Here is a 25,018-nt window from a genome sequence, read left to right on the forward strand (position 1 = left end):
CAGCAGAGCTAAGTGAACACTGGAGCAGTGGAATGGAGCAAGGCTTGAATTCACACCTGTAGATCCACAGAGAGATACCTTCACTGTAACATCAACTAATTCCAATCCTCATATAAGAGACCTCAGAATCAGACAGCACTAACATACAAAAAAATTATGCTTCTGGCAGTACTATATCCCACAACATAATTTGATCTACCATCAGCCAAAAGAATGCATAGAGATATTCATTCAAGGTTAGCCATCGTTTTCATTCCTGGTTCAAGGTGTACAAGGGCACATATGTATATTTGCTCTGTATCTTAGAATAATCCTCCAGAAGGAACTATGGAGATAGTCTGTCACTGGCTTTGAGGAGAATACTGTTTCATATGAATATATTTATCCTGCACTTAGGCACAATCAACAGGTAGAATTTGGCCCCTATTTACAAAAGGTATAATGAAGTAAAAACTATTGCATCACAAAAACAATTAAAAAATCCAACTTTTTAATTAGAGATTAAAATCGAATACATTTAGCAGCCTACACACCCACCTAATTATTTCTGAGTAATCTTATCAAATCATCATCTTACATTTTTCTTGCAAATGTTAAGTTTCTACAGTACCATATATAAACAATGCAAGTAGTAGCACGTGTCCCAAGCATTCTTTTGAAGTAAAGAACATTTATTGAATTCATGCTAATCAGGAATGTGCTAATTTATGACAATCTCTAACGTTACATCATAATGGCAGTAGATATAACTGAAAATGAGCAGGGGTTATCGTATCCAGTTGTTTCTGTAATGTAGAGAACAGAAAGTGACTCTACAGCAAACATCAATAAACCTGCACAGATATAATCAGCCTTCTGAAATCAGATTGGCAATATTATTTACAAGTTCTAGATAGCAGATAAAAAGATGTAAGGAAAATGCAGACTATGACACATACTTTGTATTAATAAGAGTTATTTTTCTTCCAGTCCTGCAGATATCCTGTGAAAAGTCATTATTAGTTTTGCTAAGCTCACCAGGACTATTTAAATGCAAACAAATTAAATTAAATTTGAAAAGAAACTTGTGTATTACATTAAATAAAGCTTGTAGTGTTACCCTATAGAAAAAATACTTCATGAAATACAGAAACTGCTGTCCTTTAAGAGTTGTGGATGCCCAACACTGAAGTAGCAACCTTCACTTTTGGGTTTGGTAATATTTTTGCTTCTGCATTAACTTACTCTCCCTGAATCAGAGGAACTGGAGCTCTTAAGCATGATTTATGCTTATCTGTTTCCTAAAAATTTGTAGTACAGTTAAATTTGACTTATTAATATACTTAATTTCTATGTAATACAGTTAAATAGATTTAACTCCATCTGTAACTCTTGAAGTCAAGTATCTACTGACCTAAGGTCTACTCATGTTTTTAGAAAACGTACTTGACTAGGGATAAGGACAAAGAATGAAAATTATGCAAGGAAGGAAAACAAAGTAATTTACTTTGCATGGTTCCTCTCACAGCTGAAATTCAGCAATGGCTAGTTACCCACAGTTACTTAAACCAAATTAGCCTGTTGCTCTACAAATGGAAAGCTGTAAGTAAGAAAATATGCTTAGAATATCATAGATACTTTTCAAAATCAGCCATTAACATTTTAGCAATGCAAAGTCTTCTCAGCTGAGAAAAAATAGCCAGTTACTGCATGAACTATGTCAAATCAAATCTTGACCAAAAAAAAAAAAATCTTGTAACTGCCTGAAGAACATATGCAGCATTTTTCTAACATTTGCATTCAAGGAAAAATGCAACATCATATGCAATGTGCTGGAAAAAATGAGTCAGCTTGGCATTTCAGGTCTTTATCATGACTGGAATATCCACTAGTTTGTACCTAGCCTACTTTCTCCATTAAATTAGCACTATCAGCCAGTACTGAATATTAATTTTGAGAAAATATTAGCAGAAAATTCCATGACATTGCCAAACAATTAATACATTATTAAACTTGAAAAATGCAGGATCATTGGCAAGACACTAAATCAGGAAACCATTACATAAGAACTTTAATATGGTCTAAAATCAAAAGAGTAAGAAAAAAAAAGTTCATAGCAGATATACTTACTGTGTTTTCAGAAAAAAAAGGCTATGTCTTTAAGTTTACTTCCCATTTTGTAGTTTAGAAACTAGATTGGTCAGGTATTTGAGGAGAATGTGTGTGTGGTAAAACTGATCTACCACATATGAGTTTTTGCATGCACACTTTCGAGTTTTCAGACAATTTATGAACAAACTAAGAAGAGTTTTTCTACATATCAGTGATTAGAATATGTATGAACAAGTAAGTCCTTTCTAATTTATTTCCAACTGCATACAGAAATAAAATAATGGCCTGTAGCAACTTTGGTAACAAAATCTGAATACACTTCCTTGTAAATAATATACGACAAAATGCTTGAGACTAATACTGGTGTCATCCATTACAGAGGAAAACATACTGAAAAGTTAAGTTCAACATTAAAGAAACACATTGCAGATCCAGTTGGGCACAGATTTCAATGATGCTGATCTTTCAGTGTCCTTGACCTACAAGTTCTGCAAAGTTTTCTAGAATGCAATAGCTGCCTGCTTTTACAGCAGTGGATTTTTAGAATCCTTTTTAGAAAGTATCACTATTGCTATACTCTCAGCCTTCAGCCACCATACAGATACTCTAGCAGAAGTTACACAGGTTATACAAATATGTGGATGCCAAATGTTATGCTACTTTGGAGAAAGTAAAAATGATGACTTAGCCACTAAGCACCATCGTCTAGTACAGGAGACCCTGGTAGAAAGCTTGAATTATCACTTGACAAACAGCTGAAAAGCAATCTGTTCTAGACAGATTTTTCCTTGGGTCTTAGATGGAGGATATGCAAAAAAGTAAGCATGGAAAGGAAACCGTTTGCAAAGAACATTGTTAGGAGGCAATACGCCCTTTCATTTCCAAAGCGATACCCCATCTGAGGAGAGGTAAAAGACAGAAAACCAAGACAGGCAGGTTCATAAAGAGGGACTGTGCCCAGCATTGGGCCAAGACTGTATTTCCAGAACTCTGGATATTCTGGAGAAAACAGACTTCTCTCCAAGGTTCAATCAGCAACTCAAATAACTGCAACTCATATTAGAAGAAAGTAAGACTTTACACTATCTCAGCATCAAGCCAGCAAGTAGAAGTTACAGTCCTATCCAGTGAATTTGTATCTTATTTCTACAGGAATTTTACAAACAAGAATATTTGCACAGCAAGTCTAAAGATGTAAACAAAAATATTAATGTAAATTAAATTCAGAATGAATACAGAAGTACTATCTGACTAAATATTTACTATAGTATCATGACATACAATTTGATTAAGTACTTAATATAATAACATGACAGCTTTTTTCACATCATCACACAGGTAGTGCCAAACTGATAAAAACTGCAGTATTTTAACTGTAAGCTTAATTACATCACCCATCCTCTCTGGTTTGACTAACAGCAGCAGCTAAAATCACTACTGACTATGCTCATACGGCATCTCCAATAATCCAAAATCCACATGAGAGCAGCAACTGCTAAGTTCACATAATCATCAGTAAGAGAGAGGGGATTACTGAGGTCTGAATATTCAAGGCCAGGAAATTCTTCTCCAAAGCTTATTATGAAAGTAACCCATTTCTATACAATATGCATTATGAAAGATATCTAGGTTTCTTTAAAACTGACTTAATTGCTAACTGCTACACAAACATTTGTTTCTTCAGAAGGACTAAACAACTGTACAAAACACAGAAAACTGTCTAGTAACACTGTAAGTTTGGAACTCTCAAAGCATATGCCTTAATAGCCTTGTTCACATAAAAGCACACAGTTGTTATATCTTCCTAGATGGTTTTTGCCCAGTCATATGTGCCAAATTATTAACTCAAGAACTGGTGATACAGACAACGCTGGACACACCTTGTTCTCTTTGTGTGATTCCTGGAACTTACCCCCAAAATTATTTGTTTTGGTAAGAAAATCTGATTTGCAGGAAGATTCTTAATTCAAACCACAATTTCAATTGCTGAAGATCCTTTACCCATACAAGTAGACAAAAAAAGATGGAAGTGTCCTTTATGCTCTTTAGCACAAGGAAACCAACTTTCCAATAAAGTACTGTTATCAAGGTACACGTGATGTGGTATATTATACATGTGTATTAAGTGGGCACTGCACTCCAGATTTTCCAAATAACAGTAGCACAGTTACTTTTCTTCTGTTGGTTCTGCTTTTTATACAGAAGCAGCTGAATCTGAAGCAAATATAATTGGGCTGAACATGCTGTTAGATTGCACTGCCGGACCCAAAAGGTGAAAAGTTACCACTAGTTAATCAATATGTAGTTCAAAACACAAGTTCTGAATACATTTCTAAAATGAAAAATGCCAAGAGTGTGACTTGGTGTCCTTAAAGAAGATAAACACCAAACTCAGTTTTAGCTTGTACCTGGCTTACAAGAGAAGTTCTTCAACCAGCAACGTGCACCATACATAAATCATTATTAGAGAGGTAAACTCTGCTTACATGTGGTTATCCATAAATGAAAATTCAAAGATGCAAGGATTAGGAAAATAGAGTCCATTTATGATCTTCACCTGAAAATGACATCTTACAAAGTGAATCTTAGCACTTACAGTCCTTGCTAGGAAAAAAACCCAAACAAAACACCTAGGGGAATTACTTCTTATGCTCTACTGGTGAATAGTGACAACCAGAAATTTGGTGACAGAATTCTCAGAACATTTTCTGCTACTAGGCAATTTATCACACCAAAAGATGCTCAACATATATTATTAAATAAGCTCCAATTTTCTATATTTTATTCTTTGGTGTATTAGCTGCAGCAGTCTGCTTGCTTTGACCACTCAGGCTCTGAATGGATTCCAGAAAGACCTATATCAGCATATGTCACTGCAACATCCCTCAGCTAATCTGGAAAAAAAACCCCCAAACAATCAATGATGCACCAGAAGCTAGCATAGGCAGCTGAAGTAGACACAGTGGCCCTCTATTCAAAACAGAAGATATTGACAGGAATAGGAAAAGGGGATGTGATACCCAGAGGCATATGGGGATGTGATATGGTAGAATCAATCTTCAGATGAGAAATACAGCTTCAAATACTATCTGTTATGCAGTCTCAGTAAAAGTCTTCTGCAGAAAGACTGCCTGGCATGCCAGAGCAAAGCCTGGGGTCAAGTGAGCAAGAAAGACTCCAAGAAATTTTTTTTAATTTGCCTATGTGTCATTCAGAACTTTTTTCTCTGACCGAGGAAGTAAAAGCTAAAGAAACTGAGCCCTAATTGTGAGGGTAAAAGATGAAGAAGGAACCTGCGCAATCTGCTCCTTCACTGGAGCATGCCATAAGATTGCAGAAAACACTCAAATATAAGTTTTCAAGAGTAGAGTTTTAAAGCAATTCTACCACCTCATTTGAAGCCAACAAGCAATGAGTCACTGTTCCTTACAACCTTCAGTGAGCAAGAAAGCAACCTAACAGTGAGGAGGCAAGCTCCAGTGAAGCTCTCATTTCATCTGCATCAAAGCAGCACGTTGAGGCCAGCTCTGTAAATAATACTGAGTCACTAGGTTGTGTGACAATAGCAACATCTAAGTTACACACCCGTAGAGGCCTTCACTTCTCTGTATGTGCCTTCTGCTTTCTTAATGCTTTCCCAAGCCACCATCCTCTATCATTACTTTTATAGGACTGACATGGGCAGTATCAAGCTACACTGGTACCACAGCCTATTGCAGGGCATAATATGGACCACAGATACCCAAAGTTAATTTAAAAGGTTTTACATTAGTAGAATGAATCATGTGAGGGAAGCTTGCTCTCACTGAACTTGGTGTTTTGAGGCACCAGCAACGAGAGTAGCAACAGTTACATATGAATCCATGAAAGTCTAGTTGTTTCACACAGATAAAAATCTATCTACAAAATTAGCAGAGGGTTTTAAAAATAGTTGAAAAAGTATGTATGTATACCAAAAAGCATGGATAATATATCCTAAAAATAAGGAATTTTTTTTAAAAGTATACTTGGGATTTGCTCACTTGCCAAAACCAGGAATGAAGTCAAAGGACCTAGGTCTCCTCTTGACAGAGGGAGATGCCTCCCTCCTGTGCACTATGGCTGCTACTGGGTCTTTTGCACAGTCCTCCCAGCTCCTCTGGAAATGATAGGAACAGAAGGATTAGAGCAATACAAGGAGGGATCAACGTCCTCTTTTTTATTCACTCATGCTTATTGCTCTACAGACAGCATCCTTGCTGACCTGAACTTTCTGCTGGACAGGGAATTGATACTTTGCTGCACAACCCTCAGGCAGAACTGTTTCCACCTCTGAAACCAGCTAGAATTGCATTTAAATATGCACTTTTTTAACACTTGCTGTCTTGTAGCTCAATAGCCCCCAAATTACAGAAAAACTCTGTTTGAAAGTACAGATAAGCTCAGACTGAAAACAGTTAACAGGACCTCTCTACTTAGAATTAATTAGATTTGGTTGTTTTAGGATCCACATAATTGAGAAAGTAAGGGCACACTCAGGCCAAATCACTTTTGGCAGAGTCTTCCCACAGTACTACGTCACACCCTGATTTTGCAATCTCTATCCACTGCTGCCAAACAGAGAGTAATGCTTCATTTAATCCACACCCTTGTATAATTTGGCTGAGAGTACTTCCTTTAGCCTGAAGGCACAGCAGTAATTACCCTAACATACACCAATTTCAAGTAAATATAAATGGTGTGCTTTTGATAAAGTTTTTGGAATCTTCAAAGATTGCTGTTATTGTGCTCTGTATTTAGTGTAATTTTTAGTGAAATATTTTAATTAACTTGCCTAGAAGAAATATGAAAAATAACATATAATAAAGGAACATGTGTATCTTTGATCTCAGTATAAACAATTCTAGCAAGTTTAACTAGAAAATACAAACTCTTCTGACATTTATAACCTCTTATCAATCAGATAGAGGAAACTGGATAACCAACCTTTTAAAATAGAAGAACTATATTGTCATTAATGTTAATGGTTTTGTCTCTGTGTCTTTACTATTCTGTTGGAACATTTTTGTGGTTAGATGAATCTATTTATACACCTTTTGTTTTCAAATTAAAAAAACACTTTTTACTATTCATTTTATAAATGTAAACACTCAGCTCTCCTACCTTAAAACAAGGTCCTGTATTCAAGCCTTGAGCCAGAACTCTGACAGTGGCAACTGATGTTGGCAGCACAGCAGGGCCACAGAGCTCTCAGGAAGTTCTTTCCCCTACAGGTCGCCTGAACTGCCTGTAAGCCATGGTGAGGGCACAGCTGTGTCCTGGTACTCTTAATTTTTATTTTCTGCCAAAGTTGGCTGCAAGGTGGAACATCCCAGAGATGGCTCCAGTGACTGAGCAGGAGTAAGATCAGGGAAGTACATGCAAAGGTTGGCTGCAGGTGACAACTGAGCCTTCGTAATCTATTTGCACTGAAGAAACTGAGACACAGTTTCTTCAAAATGGAAATGGTATGGCAAAATAGCTTATAAAAGAACCAGAAAGGCATAAAAAAAAAAATATTCTTGTGATGGATGCTTCTATTGTTTTAAAAGAAAATTAACTTTGAGAAAAATATTCTTTAGTTGAATTTTTCAGTTCTTCCATTCTGCTATGAGCAAATAATAATAATAGAAAAGTTTTATTTTCTTTCTCCCTTCTCTCTTATACTTTTCCCTTAAGTAAAAGTGAGATACACGACTACCTTAAAATGAATTATCATTTTCCTCAGGGGAGTTCCCATTCAAATTAGCACACAGACATACATAAAAAACATTTTAGACCTAATGTTCTTCTGCTTTGGTAAAAATATTTTTACCTAACTTCAGTGTAGTTAAATCAGTTCACACTTGCTGAAGAGCTGATCTGTGGTGTTTAGCTGGTACTTTGTCTCTACTCAGTTCTCTTACACTCTTTTGAAAAGTAAAGAAAAAAATCTGGTACTTGATTCTAAAACTTAATCCATTATCATAATTTCTCTGTGACTATGCAGTGCTTTATAGTTAAAATAAGGCCTTGTAATGAACGTAAAGGTATTAACTTTGGTTAAGAGAAAATAAAAAAACAGAATAATATGCTGAAAAACTGGGGACTAAAATAAGCCAAGTTTATTCACTTACAAAGTGCTAGTTTTATGCACTCTCTTGTAACAGCTTTCATAAGTTATTGTTATCCAAACTGGGGGGTGGTGGAGGTGTTTAAGTAATTCAGTTTCCAAAAGATGGAAAACATACATACTTGATCCAATAAGAGTTAGAAGCAACTGAGTTCTACAAATTACAGCAAAATGTGAGAATTCTGCAAAGTTGCAATTAGATATTTGTTATAATAACAAAAACCAATTCATATTTCTACGTTTAGGAATGCAAAAGAAAATTGTAGGCAATATTTTCCATTTTTTAGAACCACTGTCCCATTAGAATAATTAAATGAAAAGGCCACATTTCAAAAAAATTCCATCTGCATAAAAATGTTAGAAAAATTCTCCTGAAAATTTTTAAATGGTTAAATTTCTGAAAAATGTGTCAGGCAGGATCAGTTCTTAAAACATATGACAGAGCAGGAAAACAGCAAATTGCATAAAAACATAGAAAGATAACTGAGAAGTGAGAGACAAGTATTGGGCACATATTTCTTCCATCTTAATGCACATTCACCCTTTTCAAATACATGACAATCTTCTATAAGCAGATCGTAGCTTGCAGGAAGCTAACCATTCTGCAAGCATTTCTTCTTATGTATTCTTAGACCACTTTCTATTTTGGCAGCACCTCTACAGGACATACTAATAGGTGTTCTGCATTTCTATAAAGTTTAAGACTTATAGACAACTGGTAGTAGACAACTAATCAAAGATATTTCCCCCACTGGACTGCCTGATCACATTGAGGCCATTGCGACTAACCCATAGTGAACAAGAAACTTGCATTTGTCCCTCTGTAGTAGTAAGGATAAATAAGAAAAGATAAACATATATCAGGCCACCAGGGAAAAAACTACTAAAACCCTTTTGCACAGACCTCAACGTAACATCATTATTTTCTTAATCAGTATCACAAAAAACTCCCACCCAGCAGACTCACTGATACTAATGAAATTGAGAGACTGTCTTTGCTTACAAAAAGGGAGTAGGTAATGTTTAATAATCTCATGTTCTCATATATAAAAGTAAGGAAAATTAGTTTCCATCATCACCTATTCCTCCTAGCAGCTTGTATTACACTCAAACCACTTTCAATTAATAGTGTGGGTACTGAACCACTTTTAGGTATGTATTTGGTACTCTTCACCACAATATCCTCCTTCCCCAATTTTAAGAAGATGTGGGGCTAAAAAGAAATATCTCAAAGTGACTTAGACAGTATGGCAAATTGCTACACCATTTCCATAGCTCTGATCCGTGCAGCCCTGCAGGCTTAATTGCTTTCCCAATCACAGCAAATCTAAATTAAGCTGTTGGGTGAGCTAATGAGGGAACACACATTACAGTTTAACAGTGAACGGATATACCCAGATTCTTTCAAGACAAAATCGAGAGTTCTTTTCTTATGATTATATTCTCCACAAGAGATCTTTTACACACACTCAAGCTATTTCTCTTAAAAAATGAATGAGATCTCACTCCTACTTTAAAATTTGATAAAATATTTACAGTAATATGTTAGTGTCAAAAAAAAAAAGTACATATTCAGTGATCTGTGTGTCATTCAATTCGCCTGAATGGATTGGATCCCAGTAAACAGATTTCTCCAACTGGCACTCCTACTGGCACTCCCACTAAACAAATATGGTACCCCAAGGTCAGCATTATCTAACTTCAGCACAGTAGTGTGGGAAAGCCGGCAATGCTGCTGGCTGTACCGCATGCTTTCTCTGAGTCGTCCTCCATCTGCCAATCAGTTCTTTCAGTCCTCTTTGAAAATGCCATCAACCTGTATCCAAACATAGCCAGAGATATCTACAAATATTGTATTTCATGTTATACTTGGACTATATATTACACACACATGCAACCTTCAATTAATATATACTGTAATCTTTTTAGTATCTCTTCAGGACATATTATTACTGTTTATTCTCAAATTAGAAAACTAAGCTATCCTAATAGTAAAACTGAATTCAATTGTTCATATGATACATTTTCAATGATAGTTTGCATGAGTCTTTTTTTCCCCTAACTATTTCTTATTAAGAGATGAAAAGAATAAGGCCACACTGAACTAGCTTTCTACACACATTCTTCCTTAAGTGGCACAAAATTATATGAGAAGCAAGATTAATACCCCCCAAAACAAACAAATAAAAACGTTCCTCCAGGACTGTGGTGGTACTGAAGATAAATGTTATAGAGTTGGGAAGAAAGTATGAAATATTGAAAAAAAGTAATCAATGATACAAACACAGGTATGAGGATGTAACTTTTGACAGTGTTTCTGCAGTATCTCTGCAAAAACTTGAATTTTGCTACTTGATGTACGTCCTTTTTCTGCTTCTAAAACAAACAAGAATCAAGATAGTATTCTAAGAGCATTTAGTTGATGCATAGATATTTTTGATATCTGTGGTGTAGAAACCTATTTCACTGTTTGCTTGAGACTGAAAAAAGAAGTTTTAAATAGTCTATCAAATATAACAGAGGACTTAAATGAAAAGCCAGTTTTGTTATTATCTTCAGAGGGTGCTTTGAAGCTTTCACTTTATATAGGTGGAAAACACCTTTGACTGTCAGTTGTGTTAATGGAAAGAGAATTTCTAATTGTTCTCAACCCTGCCAAAGTGTTTTTTTTGTTTTTGAGATTTTTTAAAGATACAAGAACCATCACGTTTCTAGCACATACGTAATTAATTTTTAAGAGCAGGTTTAATTAACTGGTTTTATTGAAGTCAAAATTTTAGTGAAAAGATCTGTGCAGTATTTATAGTCAAGCTTCAGTCTCCCACATAGTTAACAATTAGGGTCCCTGCTAATTACAATTACTTGAAACCTAAAACTTATTTTAGAAAACATGCCCTGAACACAGTGGGAGTTACTGAAGAGTTGCTGTTGAATAAAGCCTAAAAATGCAGGCTGTTTCTTTCATGGCATGCCATGGATCTGCAAAACAGTGTCTGAGAGTATAGGAATGTGATTTCGCTGTCCAAAGATGCTCACAATCTTAAGGAGGGAAGGCAAACAAAACCAGAGGGGATGTTAATGTCTCTCAGAGAATGGGTAATTGAAAGCTGGAGCTTTTGCTACTTCCTTTTTTGTTTAAAAAATAAGAACTAGGAAATGCGTTATCCTGGAAGAAGGTACAAAGATGAGAACATGACAAGGAAAAGACAGCAATGTCTAAGATGAAGTCCTGGATAATGCTATAGTGCAGTGCTGCAGAGTAGTACTGCAGCACAGGTATGATAAAATTAGCACTGAAGCATGAGCATAAGTAGAGCTATGCAGCACAAGGAAGGTAAAACCTCAATTCTGACTATCAAATACAGGTCTTAGACAAATTTTCTTATTACAGAAAAAAAAAAAGAAAAGAAAGAAGAAAATCAGTTCAGCTTACATATTACATACTTTTAGGGACAGATTCCCTAAGCAATAATCAAGTAAGAATGAGTAATCTGCTACATATGCAACATGGAGAAATTTGACTAGAGCGAAAAATAGGACCAGCCATAAGACTTTATGAATCCAAATTACAAAGGTAAAACTCAAAGGGGATGACTTTCTCCAAAGACACACATCTAGCAAACTTTTCAAAAAACTGAAATAGCTATCAGCACAGCTGCAGCTTCACTGAGGCAGACAAAAAACCCCTGATATGGTAAAATGAGTTACACTTTCAATGAAAAATTCCAACTGACAGACTATCAGGATGGACAGTAAGAAAACTGAAGTTCTGTGCCTTCCTCTCAAATTTAACAATACCTTTGTGAGAGGAAGGCACACAACACACATTTCCTTAAATTTAAATTAATTTTGTTAAACTTTAAGAAATCTCTCTAATGAAGTGCTTTATACATAATGCATAAGAAACAAGTTCATCCAGGTTTTCTATCTGCTTTGTGGTACCTACTTCTTTAATTACTGTTTGTCAAAATTCATTACTTTTTTCTAGTAATTCTAACCACACTCTTGAAAAAACTTTACATATATCTCTTGCACAGCACTCTATAGCATTGATGTGAAAGCAGTAGATGTTAACTTTGAATTTAATAAGACTTTCAACACTGTCTCCCATAACATTCTTATAGACAAACTGATGAAGTATGGACTGTGCAAACAGACACTGCAGTGGACTGAAAATTGGCTGAGCTGCAGGGATCAGAGTTTTGTAACCACTTACATGAAATCTAACTGGAGACCAGTCACTAGTGGTACACTCCAGGGGTTGATACTGGGGCCCACACTATTTAACAAGTCCATTAATGACCTGGATGATGGGACTAAGTGCACCCTCAGAAAGTTTGCAGATGATAAAAAAAACTGGGAGGAGTGGCTGATACACCAGAGGGACATGCTGCCATTCAGAGGGACCTTGACAGGCTGCAGAAATGGTCCAACAAGAACCTCACAAACTTCAACAAAGGGAAATGCAAAGTCCTGCATTTGGGGAGAAATAATCCCATGCACCAATGCAGACTGAAATACAGAAAATACCATTTAAACATAGAAAAACCCCTTTAGACAGGGTCCTGAGCACCCTGCTCTAGGTGAACCTGCTTTGAGAAGGAGGGTTGAGGCTACATGGTCTCCAGAGGTGCCTTCCCACCTTGATGATACTGTGATCTTGTCTTTACTCATCTCACATAAAAAACATTCTATGGTTGAGAAAGGTGCTGAAGCTCTCTGATGACTAAAGAACAAATTATTTAATTTAGAACAAAGTTAGGATATCCAAGTATCACGTGTAAAACTCAAGATCAGGGATTAAAAAAAACATAACTGAACAAATATCTGACAATAGTTTACAACTGGAAGTTACAGCAGCTGGCATGCAGGAACCCAAACACTAGCAGACTGCTTCACTCTATATGGAGTCACTTCATGCAGGTAACAGTTCACCTTTTTGTAAAATTAATTAAATAATCAGAATGGGGTGCTCATTATAGAACAGAGGAAAGACTGAAAGAAGAGGCATCTTTGCTATCACACTATGAAATATACAAGGACATATGAACCCAAGTGGTTTCCGAGTAACTCAAGTCTGCTTTCACAAAATAGTGTTGCTGAGGGCAGGGGCTATATTAGAATGATAAATGGCATTGAGCCATATTTTCAGTGTTTCATGAATTTTTCCTTCACATAAAATATATTTATATTTATGTTTCTTGTTTGACTGCAATGTTGTGAGAGCCTATGGACACAGGCTCTTTAGGAAGGACTGATAGGGAAGACAAGAATAGAGAGTGCTCTAGGGAAGGGAGGAGAGGCTCAAAAGCGTAGAGCTACAGAGCAGGTGACAGGTTTGTCAAACGCATATGGATCAGAATTGGAAGAGAGGTCAAAAATATGGACATTGTAGCAGGTGCCCCCCACAGACTGCCTGATCAAGAAGAGGAAGTGGTTAAAAACACCTTTAAACAGAGCAAGAAGTCTCGAAATCACAGGCCGTGACTCTCATGGAGGTTTTAAACCACCTCGGTATCTGCTCGAGAGACAAAAAACACGGGCTACAAGCAATTCAGACTTCTGGAATGTGCTGGGGACAACTTTTTGATGCAGATGCTGAACAGACTGACTAAGGAGGCTGCACCCCTGAGCATGCTAATAATGAATAAGGCAGAACTGGTTGAAGACAAAGGCAGTTCTGCCTCAGTGACCATGAGATAACTGATCTTGAGTGAAGTGAGGAAGGTAAATAGCAGAACAAGGAATAGGGCTTCATGAAAGCCCATATACATGTGAAAGTATGCCCTTGAAGAAAAGCCAAAATGTACTATATGTTTGAGGGTACACAGAATCCATCTGTTAAAAGTAATGTTCACTACTATGCCTTTTAAACATGCCTGTTCATTTTATTTGAAGCATTACAAAATCACTTACAGCTATTTCTGCAAAAATATCTGGATACAGAAAGATTTAAAAGTCAGGAAAGATCTGGAGTATTACTGCTACTGCCCATAAATCACAAAGGTGGATACCCCATTTTTCCACTGTTTCCTACCTAAAGCAAGACCTAGATAATTGTCTTGTTAAAAGAAGAAAGTGCTGCATGTATCCAGGCTACTACACTCTCCATATCACAAGACATCAGCTACAACCTTATCAAGTTAATAAAGCATGCGTATACACCAGTTACACGGTTATAAAGATTGCTAACAGAGTTTAATGCATGATGCCTGTAGGGACTTCACTGTAACGGGAATTCTGCATTTTGCTTTAAGAAGCACTAAATACACAGCAAAAGGTGACAGGAGAGTATGAGAATGAGAAGACTGAATAACTGCCAACATAACCCTCAGGAATATGTAACCATCTGCTGGACAAAAATGAAGGATCTCTGTATTACAGGCAGTTGTCAACAATGCAACATCCCAATAATGTAAGTACAGAAAAGCATACATATTGCGTGTATGAACCCAACACAGGAAAAAAAAAGGTTTTGTGCTTCCAGCACAATCCATAAATGAATAGATCTGTTTAAGTACAGATTTTCCATTATTCGAAAGTAAAACTAAACTGGCAGTTAGGAGCTATGAACATGAGCACCTATCTTCACACTTTATAACCAACGGGGAAAGGTAAAATAGATGAGTACATCTTTCTTATATGTTTCACTGAAAACAGCTATCATAGTAGAACAACTTGGAGACCTCCAAAATGACAAGGAAGTCGTTTAGGATTTTAAAATATTTTCTTACAGGAAAACCTATTTCAGTTGTGGTCCACTAGCATTTTTATGATTGTTTCCCCTAAAAATCTTCATTTTCTCATTGCTTTCATTAACTGTTAAAAGACCATTAAAATGTATGTCTTTTTTACTATACTTCCCTTGCATAAATAATATCCTGTACCTGTGGATCATCTTGCAGTATTAGTCAGTTTTGGAAACTACATTGGGAGCACACATTAACAGCTATAACATATATCTATGTTTATTCACGCTATTTAAGAAGTCTCCATCAACGCATTTATCTGTGCTTCTGCATAAAGTAAAATTCAAGACAATAAAATGCACTGGTTTGAGCAATATTAGGTACAGGCATTTAAAAAAATTTGAAGTATTTATTAATGTTCTTTAAAGGGTTAGTCCACTGATTTTGAATACTCACAATATGTAAGACAGCATATGTATTCTACTGTTTCCGTAAGATTTACACACTCTGGAAACAATAAGCATCTGTTGTGTAATAGCTGAGTATTATTTTGGCTCTAAGCTCTTTTGTTATGGTAGAAAATGGAAATACAGAAGTTACTTGGAGTATGGCCATTTACACTGTGAATTACTGACTAAGTGCGATTCTGAGACTAGTGGTCAATCTTTTAGTCCATGCTAAGGACCCTTTCCCCTGCTGCTCAGAAAAAGTAATCATATCTTGATTTGTGAAGAAAATTGTCTGCCTTTGGGAGATAATTCTATATAATTATCGAGACTATTCCTATCTTTACTATCTACATTTTAAATCTCTGTTACCTGTTTTTAGTTCATTATATATTCCACCCTCCCCCTGGACTTCTTTGTACTCTTCTCAAGTATACAAAACAAAAACACTTCAAAACTAAGGCTCCAATTTTTTGTCTTATTTTACAGGTGCCCAAAAAAAGAGAAAAAGGCATGAAATTACCAATTTTATTATTAAATATTGTGATTACCAATGCAACAGATATTATTAGCAAAGTAAGTATCAGAAAAATGCACAACTTCATTGCTTACCTTTTTCTCGAAATCTTTGACTACAAAACATCCTTAGAAACAAACCCCTAAAAATAAACACAACTGCAAATAAACTACCAAGCACTATGGTTCATAAGTGCTTTTCTTACTACTGTTTTCTTATATCAGTACATCTGGCTTTAAAAATATGATTTTATTGTTTTTCAGTGTCTGTATTTAAGATACTTTAGTAAGTATTCAAATATTATCAAAATATTAAATTAAGAAAAGGTTGCAATCTCATACTGTTCTAGGAACTTACAGCACTAATAAATAAGCGTACAGCTTAAAGAAAAAGTATTACAAGAGAACATATATCATTACTGGACTGTATCGCACTGCACTTTATAAACAATATCACATATAACAAGCAGGACACTCCCTGAAAGAGCTGCACAGCAAAATTTATAACGGCAGAAAAAAATCCTCATTTTATTACTTCCATGGGGAAGTTATTACCCATTCCCTACAGAGGGTGCAGAAATAAAGAAAGAAACTTACCACTTTTAGGAGTGAACAAATACGGAGGATTCAGGGGAGTGTTCAGAGTGCCTTGCAGTCTTAGCTTGGAGTGTGGTGACAGCGATGATGGCGCAGGAAGCAAGAGATTTGAGCTTGCCTGTAATAGGAAAGACAAATCAGAAAGAAGTGTAATTTCCTGGGTGACTTACTGATGCAATAGCTAGAAAAGAAATATTTGCTTACTGTGAATAACTATTAAATTCCAGGAAAAAAAATTAAGACTCAAGTCGATTATAAATAACAATTTCAATGATGGGTTGGGTTTTGTTTTTTTTTTTTAGACTATTTGGAAACAAAAACTTTGAAAAATTATTGACGCAGCTGTAAATTGAATTGCATGTTTACATATGGACACAAACTCTCAAGCACTGCAAACAATGGAATAGAACTGTTTGAACTGGCATCTCGTTGCATCTTTGTGTATAAAAAAAGTGACATTTATATATGGTTATAAACTTATAAACGTAAAATAACTTCTCATTTTTGAGTACTCAAAACTACACTACATCTACAAAGAGATTACTCAATATTAGAATGAGGGAAAAAAAATCTTAAACCAGTCCTAACAGAAAACTGACTTCTGCAAATCAATAAAGCCTACTTAGACCAAAACACCAGACGCTTCCTTTATGTAAGCTACACAAACAAATATCTGCAGTCCTAATTTCCATAGCAACAAAGATCATGTTAAAATTTGGTTTGCTATGGAGTTTCTTGATATACAAGCAGCTATCACAAAGCAAAAATCTTTCCAAACTTTACTCTTGACATATTATCCAATACAGCCTATGAAAAATACATTATGACAATCTTAGGTTTTTTACATGATCCAACTGAGAATTTTTCTGTTTGTTAAACATATTTTCACTGGCTGCCTTGATAACACAGCCAAAGGGGAGGGAAAATAGCCCTTAAATGAAATATTTGTAACTTTCTTCAAACAAAATATTCATATGCTATAATTTTTGAGTTATTTACATAAACCAACATAATTCTTGACCCTTTCAAAAGTCAAGCCTATTTCACAATCTAGAATAAATGCACATGATCACTTAATCCAACTAAAAGCCCACACTCAGTAGATCCCTACACCTTTGGCCTCAGTAAAATCTAAATCAGACCCTTAAACTTTAGTTGTGGGCCACAACAGAACAATGATATTTTGCAAATTTTCAATCTACTGACTTGTCAATTCTGTTTAAAGAAAGGAGACAGCTAAAACAAAGTGAATCAGTGGCTTATTTCCAGAAGGGCTATAATTTATATAACTACTATTTCTGCCATTTATTAAATATCAAACAGTTCAACAGGTTTCAATAATGCAGAATACGTGAGCATTGGCAGAGGTACTGGGATACAGGTAATATAGCACCAAAAAGTGTGTTGCATAACTTCACTGGGCCATAGAGGATATCTGCTATCATCTCCTCTGTATTACTACACTAGACATTCATCTTAATGTATCTGTTTTTTGTGTAGCAATATGGATTTAATTCTACTAAAAGAAGTTGATAATAAAAACTGTCTTTTACTAATCAAGTACTCTCTCAGCAACTGCACGCAGTTGTAATGACTATGCTCCAAAACTGACCAGAAAGAAAAGCAAGACAGAAAATCAGATCAACCATTGAACATGATAAAAACCGCATTAAACCAGCCAGATTCTACTGCAGTGTACAAATTTAACAGAATGTTAGTAAACAGTAGTTGTGAAATGTAAGCAAAATGAAGAGGCTTGTTTTTCTGAACAACATCAAAATCAATCTGCTTTTCTTATATTTACATATACAAGTGACTAAGTTTCATTAATGTAAAGTTTTCTCTGATACACACAAATAAGGTGGAAAGCCAATGGCTTATGTGTTTACTCAAACACAGAAGAATAATCTGTTCTGCAAATGTGTCCAGCTCAGCTTCCCAGTGTTTCATCTTCTTTTATCCACTCTTAGATCTAGGGAGACCCCTTCTGCAGTAAGACAAATGAGAAGATCTCGCCCCTACATAACTTGCTTGCTGAGTGCATCCTACACCATCAGTGATACAAACTTATGTTTTCCAGTCAAGTATTCTCATGGAATTCTCTTTCAAATTTGCTATCAAAAAGTTGGTTTCAGACACTACCAGGGAATGAAGACAAGTTGAATATATCAGCCTTTGGAAATCAAATTATCACAACAGAGCAAACTATTCAAAACTAGCACTTAACAGACACTTCGCTGGTTCATCCTGGAGGGAAAAAAGTATCAGGAGAAACTGGTCTTGATTGTGGTGCTTGAATGAATTATATAAGAGATATGGAACTCTGTATGTAAATTATTCCTATACAGCACTTCTCTTTATTTTCCTGCTGTATTACCCAAATACTCTCATTATACATGCCAAACAGCATGCTTTGAAATCAAATGCAATAGACACGTACATTAGAAGATTGAATGTACACTCCTGAAGATTTAAGAAAATCAGCCTTTTTAAAATGCAAAGCAAGTTCTATCTTGCAACTCTTCCTTCCTCTCCAAGTCCTTAAAAAAAAGGTAAACCCCATATTTATAAAAGAGATATTAAAAAGAAAGTTTTAAATTTAAGCAGTCTTACAGGAATGATTCATTCCTCCCCCTAATGGCAGTGATGCTCAGCACAGGTGAGCTATAAAAGACTGTCCATCCAAAGTAAACACAAAATCAGAGTTTTAATGACCCTTCTGCCACTAGCTCTTAAATATTATTTAAAACTCTAAAAGGCCCAAAGAAGGAAAAAACCCACAATATAATAACAGAAGAAGGAACCACTCAGCTAGCTAATAAGTGAGAACTAATGATTCAGCAGAACTGTTTCCAGATGAAGTGCACTGTCCTATGAAGAATAATTAATTCTCCTACAACAGACAGACATAAGACTACATACAGAACAGTGAAGCAATCTTTTTTTTTTTGAAATGCATGCTGTGGGAAGGCATTGCTAAATACCTTTACAACAACGAGTAAAGTTGGCTAAGACAGCCAACCATCAATCTACTTATTTTTCACAACAGTCTGCTTGCTTCATGCACAAACCACAGCTTTATCAAAGACACAGTTTACTACTATCCTGAATTGAGTAAAACTAAGAGTTATAACACTCATGTAGTTTTTGTAGTGAAAAAGGATACCTACATAATTTTTGCCAAGTTTAAACAAATGCATTTTCTTTTTTGTGTTAGGGCAGCTCTATGCAAATTATGCAAATATACACTTTCAGTGGAACTAGTTTTCATGTTAGAAGTGAATTGCATGAGACAAAAACCAGAATACTGAAGACTTGACAAGCTAACAATTTCTCTTTTTTTTCTTGAGAATGCAGTTTTATGATCTTTGCAACCAATATAATTGACATTTCCATACATACTTGCAAGCCAAATCAAGTTGGCGAGCTCTATACTACCTCTTAGTCTTTTAGTTTTAGGCTTCCCTCTTGAAACTTCAGGCTTCTATGACACTTTTTAAAAACAGTTTAAAAACATTATTAAAACATGATTCTGCAAGAATTTAAAAGCTGACAAGTGAATTTTAAATAAAAACCAAACACAAATTCTGCTATTTTACTCAATGGTAGAAGAAAATACATAAGCAATAATGCTTAAAGTAGGAGTACAGTACTAGTGAGTTTGAATCAAGTTTACAACTACATAAAAATGCAATCATTTCTATGACAGTAGCATTAGGAGTACTCCAATGAAGACTGGGATTCTATTGAGGTAGATGTCCTGCAATCACTTAGAGACTAATCTGTTCTGCTCTTAAGTAACTTTTAGACTAAATGGGAAAACCAAAAGACAGCTAAAATAAGATATCATCCCATTACACACAGGCAAAACCAAAATGTATTTACTTGGCTTGTCTGAAGCAAGTGTGTTCCCCTGGTGCTCCCTATGGTCCTCTTACTCTGATTATACAGATCAAGAACTCATCTACATTGCAACGTAGCTCCCTCTTAACTTGGGTGCTCCATTGTTTTCCCCATAGAAACCCAGAAGTGACCAGGGCACACATATGAAAATTGAAGCTAGAAGGTGCTTGATCCTACAGTTTAGATATAGCCATTGTCTACAGATGATATGTCTTATCACACAGTAATGATATATATTCAATTCTTTAGTTCTGCCAGAGAGTTCCGGCATTTCAATTACAGGCTTACCACAAAAGCTTTCTTCCTCTTTTTTTTTTTCCCCTTTAAAAAAAAAGGTAAGAAGAAATTAAGATTACTATATACATTTGGAATAGTAAGGTTCTTTCTTTTAGCCACAAGGAAAAACAAATTATTTGTACAAAACTGACACAAAACTGTTAAATACAGGCTCAGTTATACAGAGGCTGTATAGACTCACTCAGCCATTACGTAACAGAGAGCATGACCTCTCCTAGATTGGATAAAACTGGCATTTCACCTTAAGAACATGCCTGGATATGCACGTTTTAGCAGAATTGGCCAATGTCTTCACCAATAACAGCAAAAAGTAGATTTGTCTTGCTTAGTAAGAGCCAAGCAGATTACTACGTAAACTGTGACCTCTTCTGCAGCTGGTCATGATTCTTGCTATCAAAGAACATATGACCGGGGTGGGGGCGGGGGGCAGGCAGGGAGGGAAATAAATAATCCATGACTATAGTAGTAAAATTTTAAAAATGTCTGGTTTTGTGCAATGAAAAATGGATGTAGCCTGTGTCGCACACAAAACATACCCAAAAATACTTGTCCTATGTTTTTATTTCTCTTCCTACTAAGGAAAATAGACAACAAATTCTTCTGACTCACACCTTGTCAAATACATATAGCAATCTATTCCTCTGTACCTGCTGGTAAAAGACATTATGACATGACTCTAAATACAGTATACAGTTTCAGGTAATCACGTAACCACTCAGACATTTGTAACAACCCCCCCCACCCCTCCCCAAGTATTTGGTTAGATTCTAGGCTTCTCCAATCATATATATAATTTTTCTTTTCCACAGAGATGTTAAAAAAAAGATATATTTCTATGAAAATTTCATTATCATTCCTATCATTCTAAAAAAAAAAAAAAATTAAATTAAAATTTAAAATTACGCACTTAAATAAAAAGTGTAATCCAATTTCTTATGTTGATAAGCTCTCATTTACTTATTCCAGAGATTAACTGTAATGTAACCATTCCGAGAAAAAAAATTTAAAAACCTGACTAGATTTCCCCAGAATAAGCAGTACTTTTGGATGCAAAGATATAAAGTTATTTTCTGTATCTTTTATTTGAATGAAAAACAAATTGCTTTCCTCAGCTAACAAAAAATAAAAGGAATCTGTGAAACTTTATTAAAAAATTCTTAGAGGTTTAATCTTGTATATCCTTCTTTAACTCTCAATTTACAGTATCACAGTATTTGAGCCATGATCAATGTTCCTTTCTGCATCTGATGTTGCAAGAAACTCTATCACAGCCCTAATAACCATCAATAAAAAAAGTTGTCAACAATGTTATTAAATTGAGTCAGTGCACATTTATGGTATTTTCTGTCACAAAAAATTGTTAATAAAAGCTGCTATCTCCACACTTTGGTGACAATAAGCCAGCTGGCAGAAGGAGATGTAATTTGCTGGGTTTTACCAGCATGAGTGAATCTAGCTTTCCCTGCTTTAAAATATGATTTGAGTAAACGCAGTATTACTCAGATGTCCCTGTTTACTTTGTTCAGCAGGGAGAAAGCAGTGAGTAACTTTTCCTTAACAGTGTACAAATGTTTATGGCAAGAAAACTGAGATGGTAAAACTGGAAATAAAATTAAAGGACCAATCAGTAAAATCCACACACATTAAAAATGCTTAACATCATCTTATTTTACCCTCTGATAAAATTATGATGATGGCTATAGTTTTATGCTAAACAATGAATGCAATTCATTTCTTGTGTCTGACATAACCTTTTATATAAAACATAAGCCACTGACAAATAGAACACTGAAAAAGGTCAGTAGTGGAACAAAATCTTCTGTCACAGCTGATTGCAGCTTATTATTGCTACTTTAGACCTCTATTCAAGTAGTAATGTCAGCAAATATTAAGTAAGAATTGAAGACAGATAACCTGTGCTTAGAGCACAAAGACCTTTGCTGTGTAAGTATTACTGCCCTGATACTCTGACTAGATTCATACAGGTCACTACTTAACTTGAGTAAAAGGCTGAGAGCATGCAGATTTAAATTCCATATTCACTGTAAAATTTGTAATGACTCCCTACGATAATAGGAATCTGTGTAACCAAAGATGCACACAATTACTCGTTAACTTTTATAATTAAAAGTATAAAGAAAGAGTAGAGAAATAGTTTGAAATAGAAATTCCTTATATCTATTGCTAATGCTAAATAGAAACTTGGAGAGAGGAAAAAGTCCTTAATATAACTAAATGAAATATTCAGGGAATTCAATAAATATTCTCATGACCAGATATTTGAAACTACAGTCTTACCATAAACAGCCATTTCAGTGTCTTTATGCTCCATGTTAACTACCACCGTAGTGGAGAATTTCAGAGTTCTGGTACCAGATGTTACTCTGGAAGAGTCTCAGGCTGCATTGCTGCCAAGGTGGAAGGCATATTTATAGCACTCTACCTATTTCTAAGGTAACTACCTAGACAATGACCTTTACTTAATAGTAAAAGCAAGATATTTTACCTATTTTCTTTTATTCACTGGCTAAGTGTAGGAAGACTAGCAATTACTGCAGAGTAACTAATTGCGGTAAATCCATACAGATCAGTATGAGGACAGAATTTGTGAAACTACTCATGTCGCATCTGTGCCAAAGTTCCTTCATCTACAAAAATACAAACAAATAGTTTCCTTTCTTTTACATGTCTTTTGACTGTATTTTAAAATCCATCTGATGTTTGCTAAAAGTGAGGAATGCCTAGAAAAAAATTCTTACTAAGCAAAGAATATTCTAACATAGGAAAATATTACAGATTTTAAGGATCTGACCTGCTTTGTAAGATTTTCACAGAGGGGAAAATACCAAACAACAAAACACAGAAAAAAATAGCTATTTTTTCTGGCACAGGCAGCATAATTACAACTGGCAAATTTAATGCATTGACAAGGAAAATTCATTATAATTTCCAAAACCTTACTTTATAAGAAACTATTTCTTAAAGACATACAAAGTAAAATTCTGGCAAAACTTTCATATGCTATTAAAAGTATTTTACCTATATAAAGCTTCCAGTAATACTTCAGCCATTTCATATCAACAATCACAACAATTCAACAGTATCTGCTTGGCAAATAGAAAAAAGATTTCTAAGAAATTTTTTTATCCAGTAAATGAAATGCACGGGGTTATAGGATTTCAGATCCAAAAGTGGTTCCACCATGGCTTATAAAACACATCCTTGTAAGTCTGCAGCTGGGAGTAGCTATGTTTAAAGTAGTAATTGCAACAGAATTTCCTAGAGTAAGAAAATCATACGGGAAAAAGTATACAGCACTATTCAAAAGCACCTGTTTGATTTAAAAGCCCTCATTCCAGTGGACTGTATTGCCCAGGTCATCAGAAAAATGATTGCCTATGTTACAGGATCATGTTCTCCACTAATACAATAATTAATAAACTAAAATCCAAATCTATCATGCAGTTGGCCATATGGATCTGTCTTGAAATTGCTATAAAGATCCATCCTCACGTTTCTTCAAGAGTAAACTGTAGCAGATAAGGTGCACAAGTTCAGAGCTATCTTTCTCCTATGGGCCTTTCCAGTTGCATCACTCAACAGTTTAGGAACTTCTTGAGCATCAGCTGGCAGTAACACTGGTTCATTGGGCCAATAGCTTCTGCTGAATCTCTCCTTTACGAATTTGCCCCAAATCTCTGTGAACCCATGTACACTTCAGTGCATATCCCCACTTCAGCTGTAACAAATTTTTTTTTCCAATACTGTTCATGATTTCATATATTTGCTACAACTCTTCTCTCACTCTTGTCCACCTGCACAAACTGCAAAGCTGAGGAGCTCTAGTCAATTTAATCTTGTTACATGCAAGCTCTTCAATAGCTTTTGGCATTTGTACTACTCTTGTTTGAACTTCTCTTTTTTTTTTTTTTTTCAGAAGGGGTCTCCAGAACTAATTACAGTGTTGAATATATGGGCTCATCCTGGATTTCCTAAGTAGAAACACACAAACATCCTCCTCATATTCAGTTTGGAATGGATCTTACTTATCGTTTCGTAAAAACTATTCAGCTACAGTTTTGTTTTTAATAAGAAATAAAATTGAGTGTTCCCCCCCCCCCCCTTTTTAACAATGGTGTATGCACAGTGTAAAACAAATGGCTTCCTATTCATTTGCAAGTCTCTTTGAGAAAAACTTAAGGGAAATTTAAGATGATTCTATGAACTCAGTGAAAAAGAGGTTTTAAAAATACTGCATATTTCTTATATATATGATAGATAAGTTTACAGAATATCAGTACTTCCTCTGAGAGTTTGTAGATAAAAATTTTGTATTGCAGGCATGATCA

The 25,018-nt window shown here is 35.3% G+C and overlaps 1 protein-coding gene across 6 annotated transcripts in view; it reads right to left on the reverse strand.

Moving 5' to 3' along the window:
- AHI1 (Abelson helper integration site 1) overlaps nt 1-25,018 on the reverse strand; it is a 100,081-nt gene that overhangs the window by 35,173 nt on the left and 39,890 nt on the right. For all 6 annotated transcript variants that reach the window (XM_075035773.1, XM_075035774.1, XM_075035776.1 and 3 more), the window contains one exon: nt 16,470-16,587. In XM_075035773.1, coding sequence (XP_074891874.1) covers nt 16,470-16,587 — 118 coding nt within the window. The remainder of the gene's footprint in view (nt 1-16,469; nt 16,588-25,018) is intronic.

This window comes from Buteo buteo, chromosome 9 (assembly GCF_964188355.1).
Source record: "Buteo buteo chromosome 9, bButBut1.hap1.1, whole genome shotgun sequence".
NCBI lineage: Eukaryota > Metazoa > Chordata > Aves > Accipitriformes > Accipitridae > Buteo > Buteo buteo.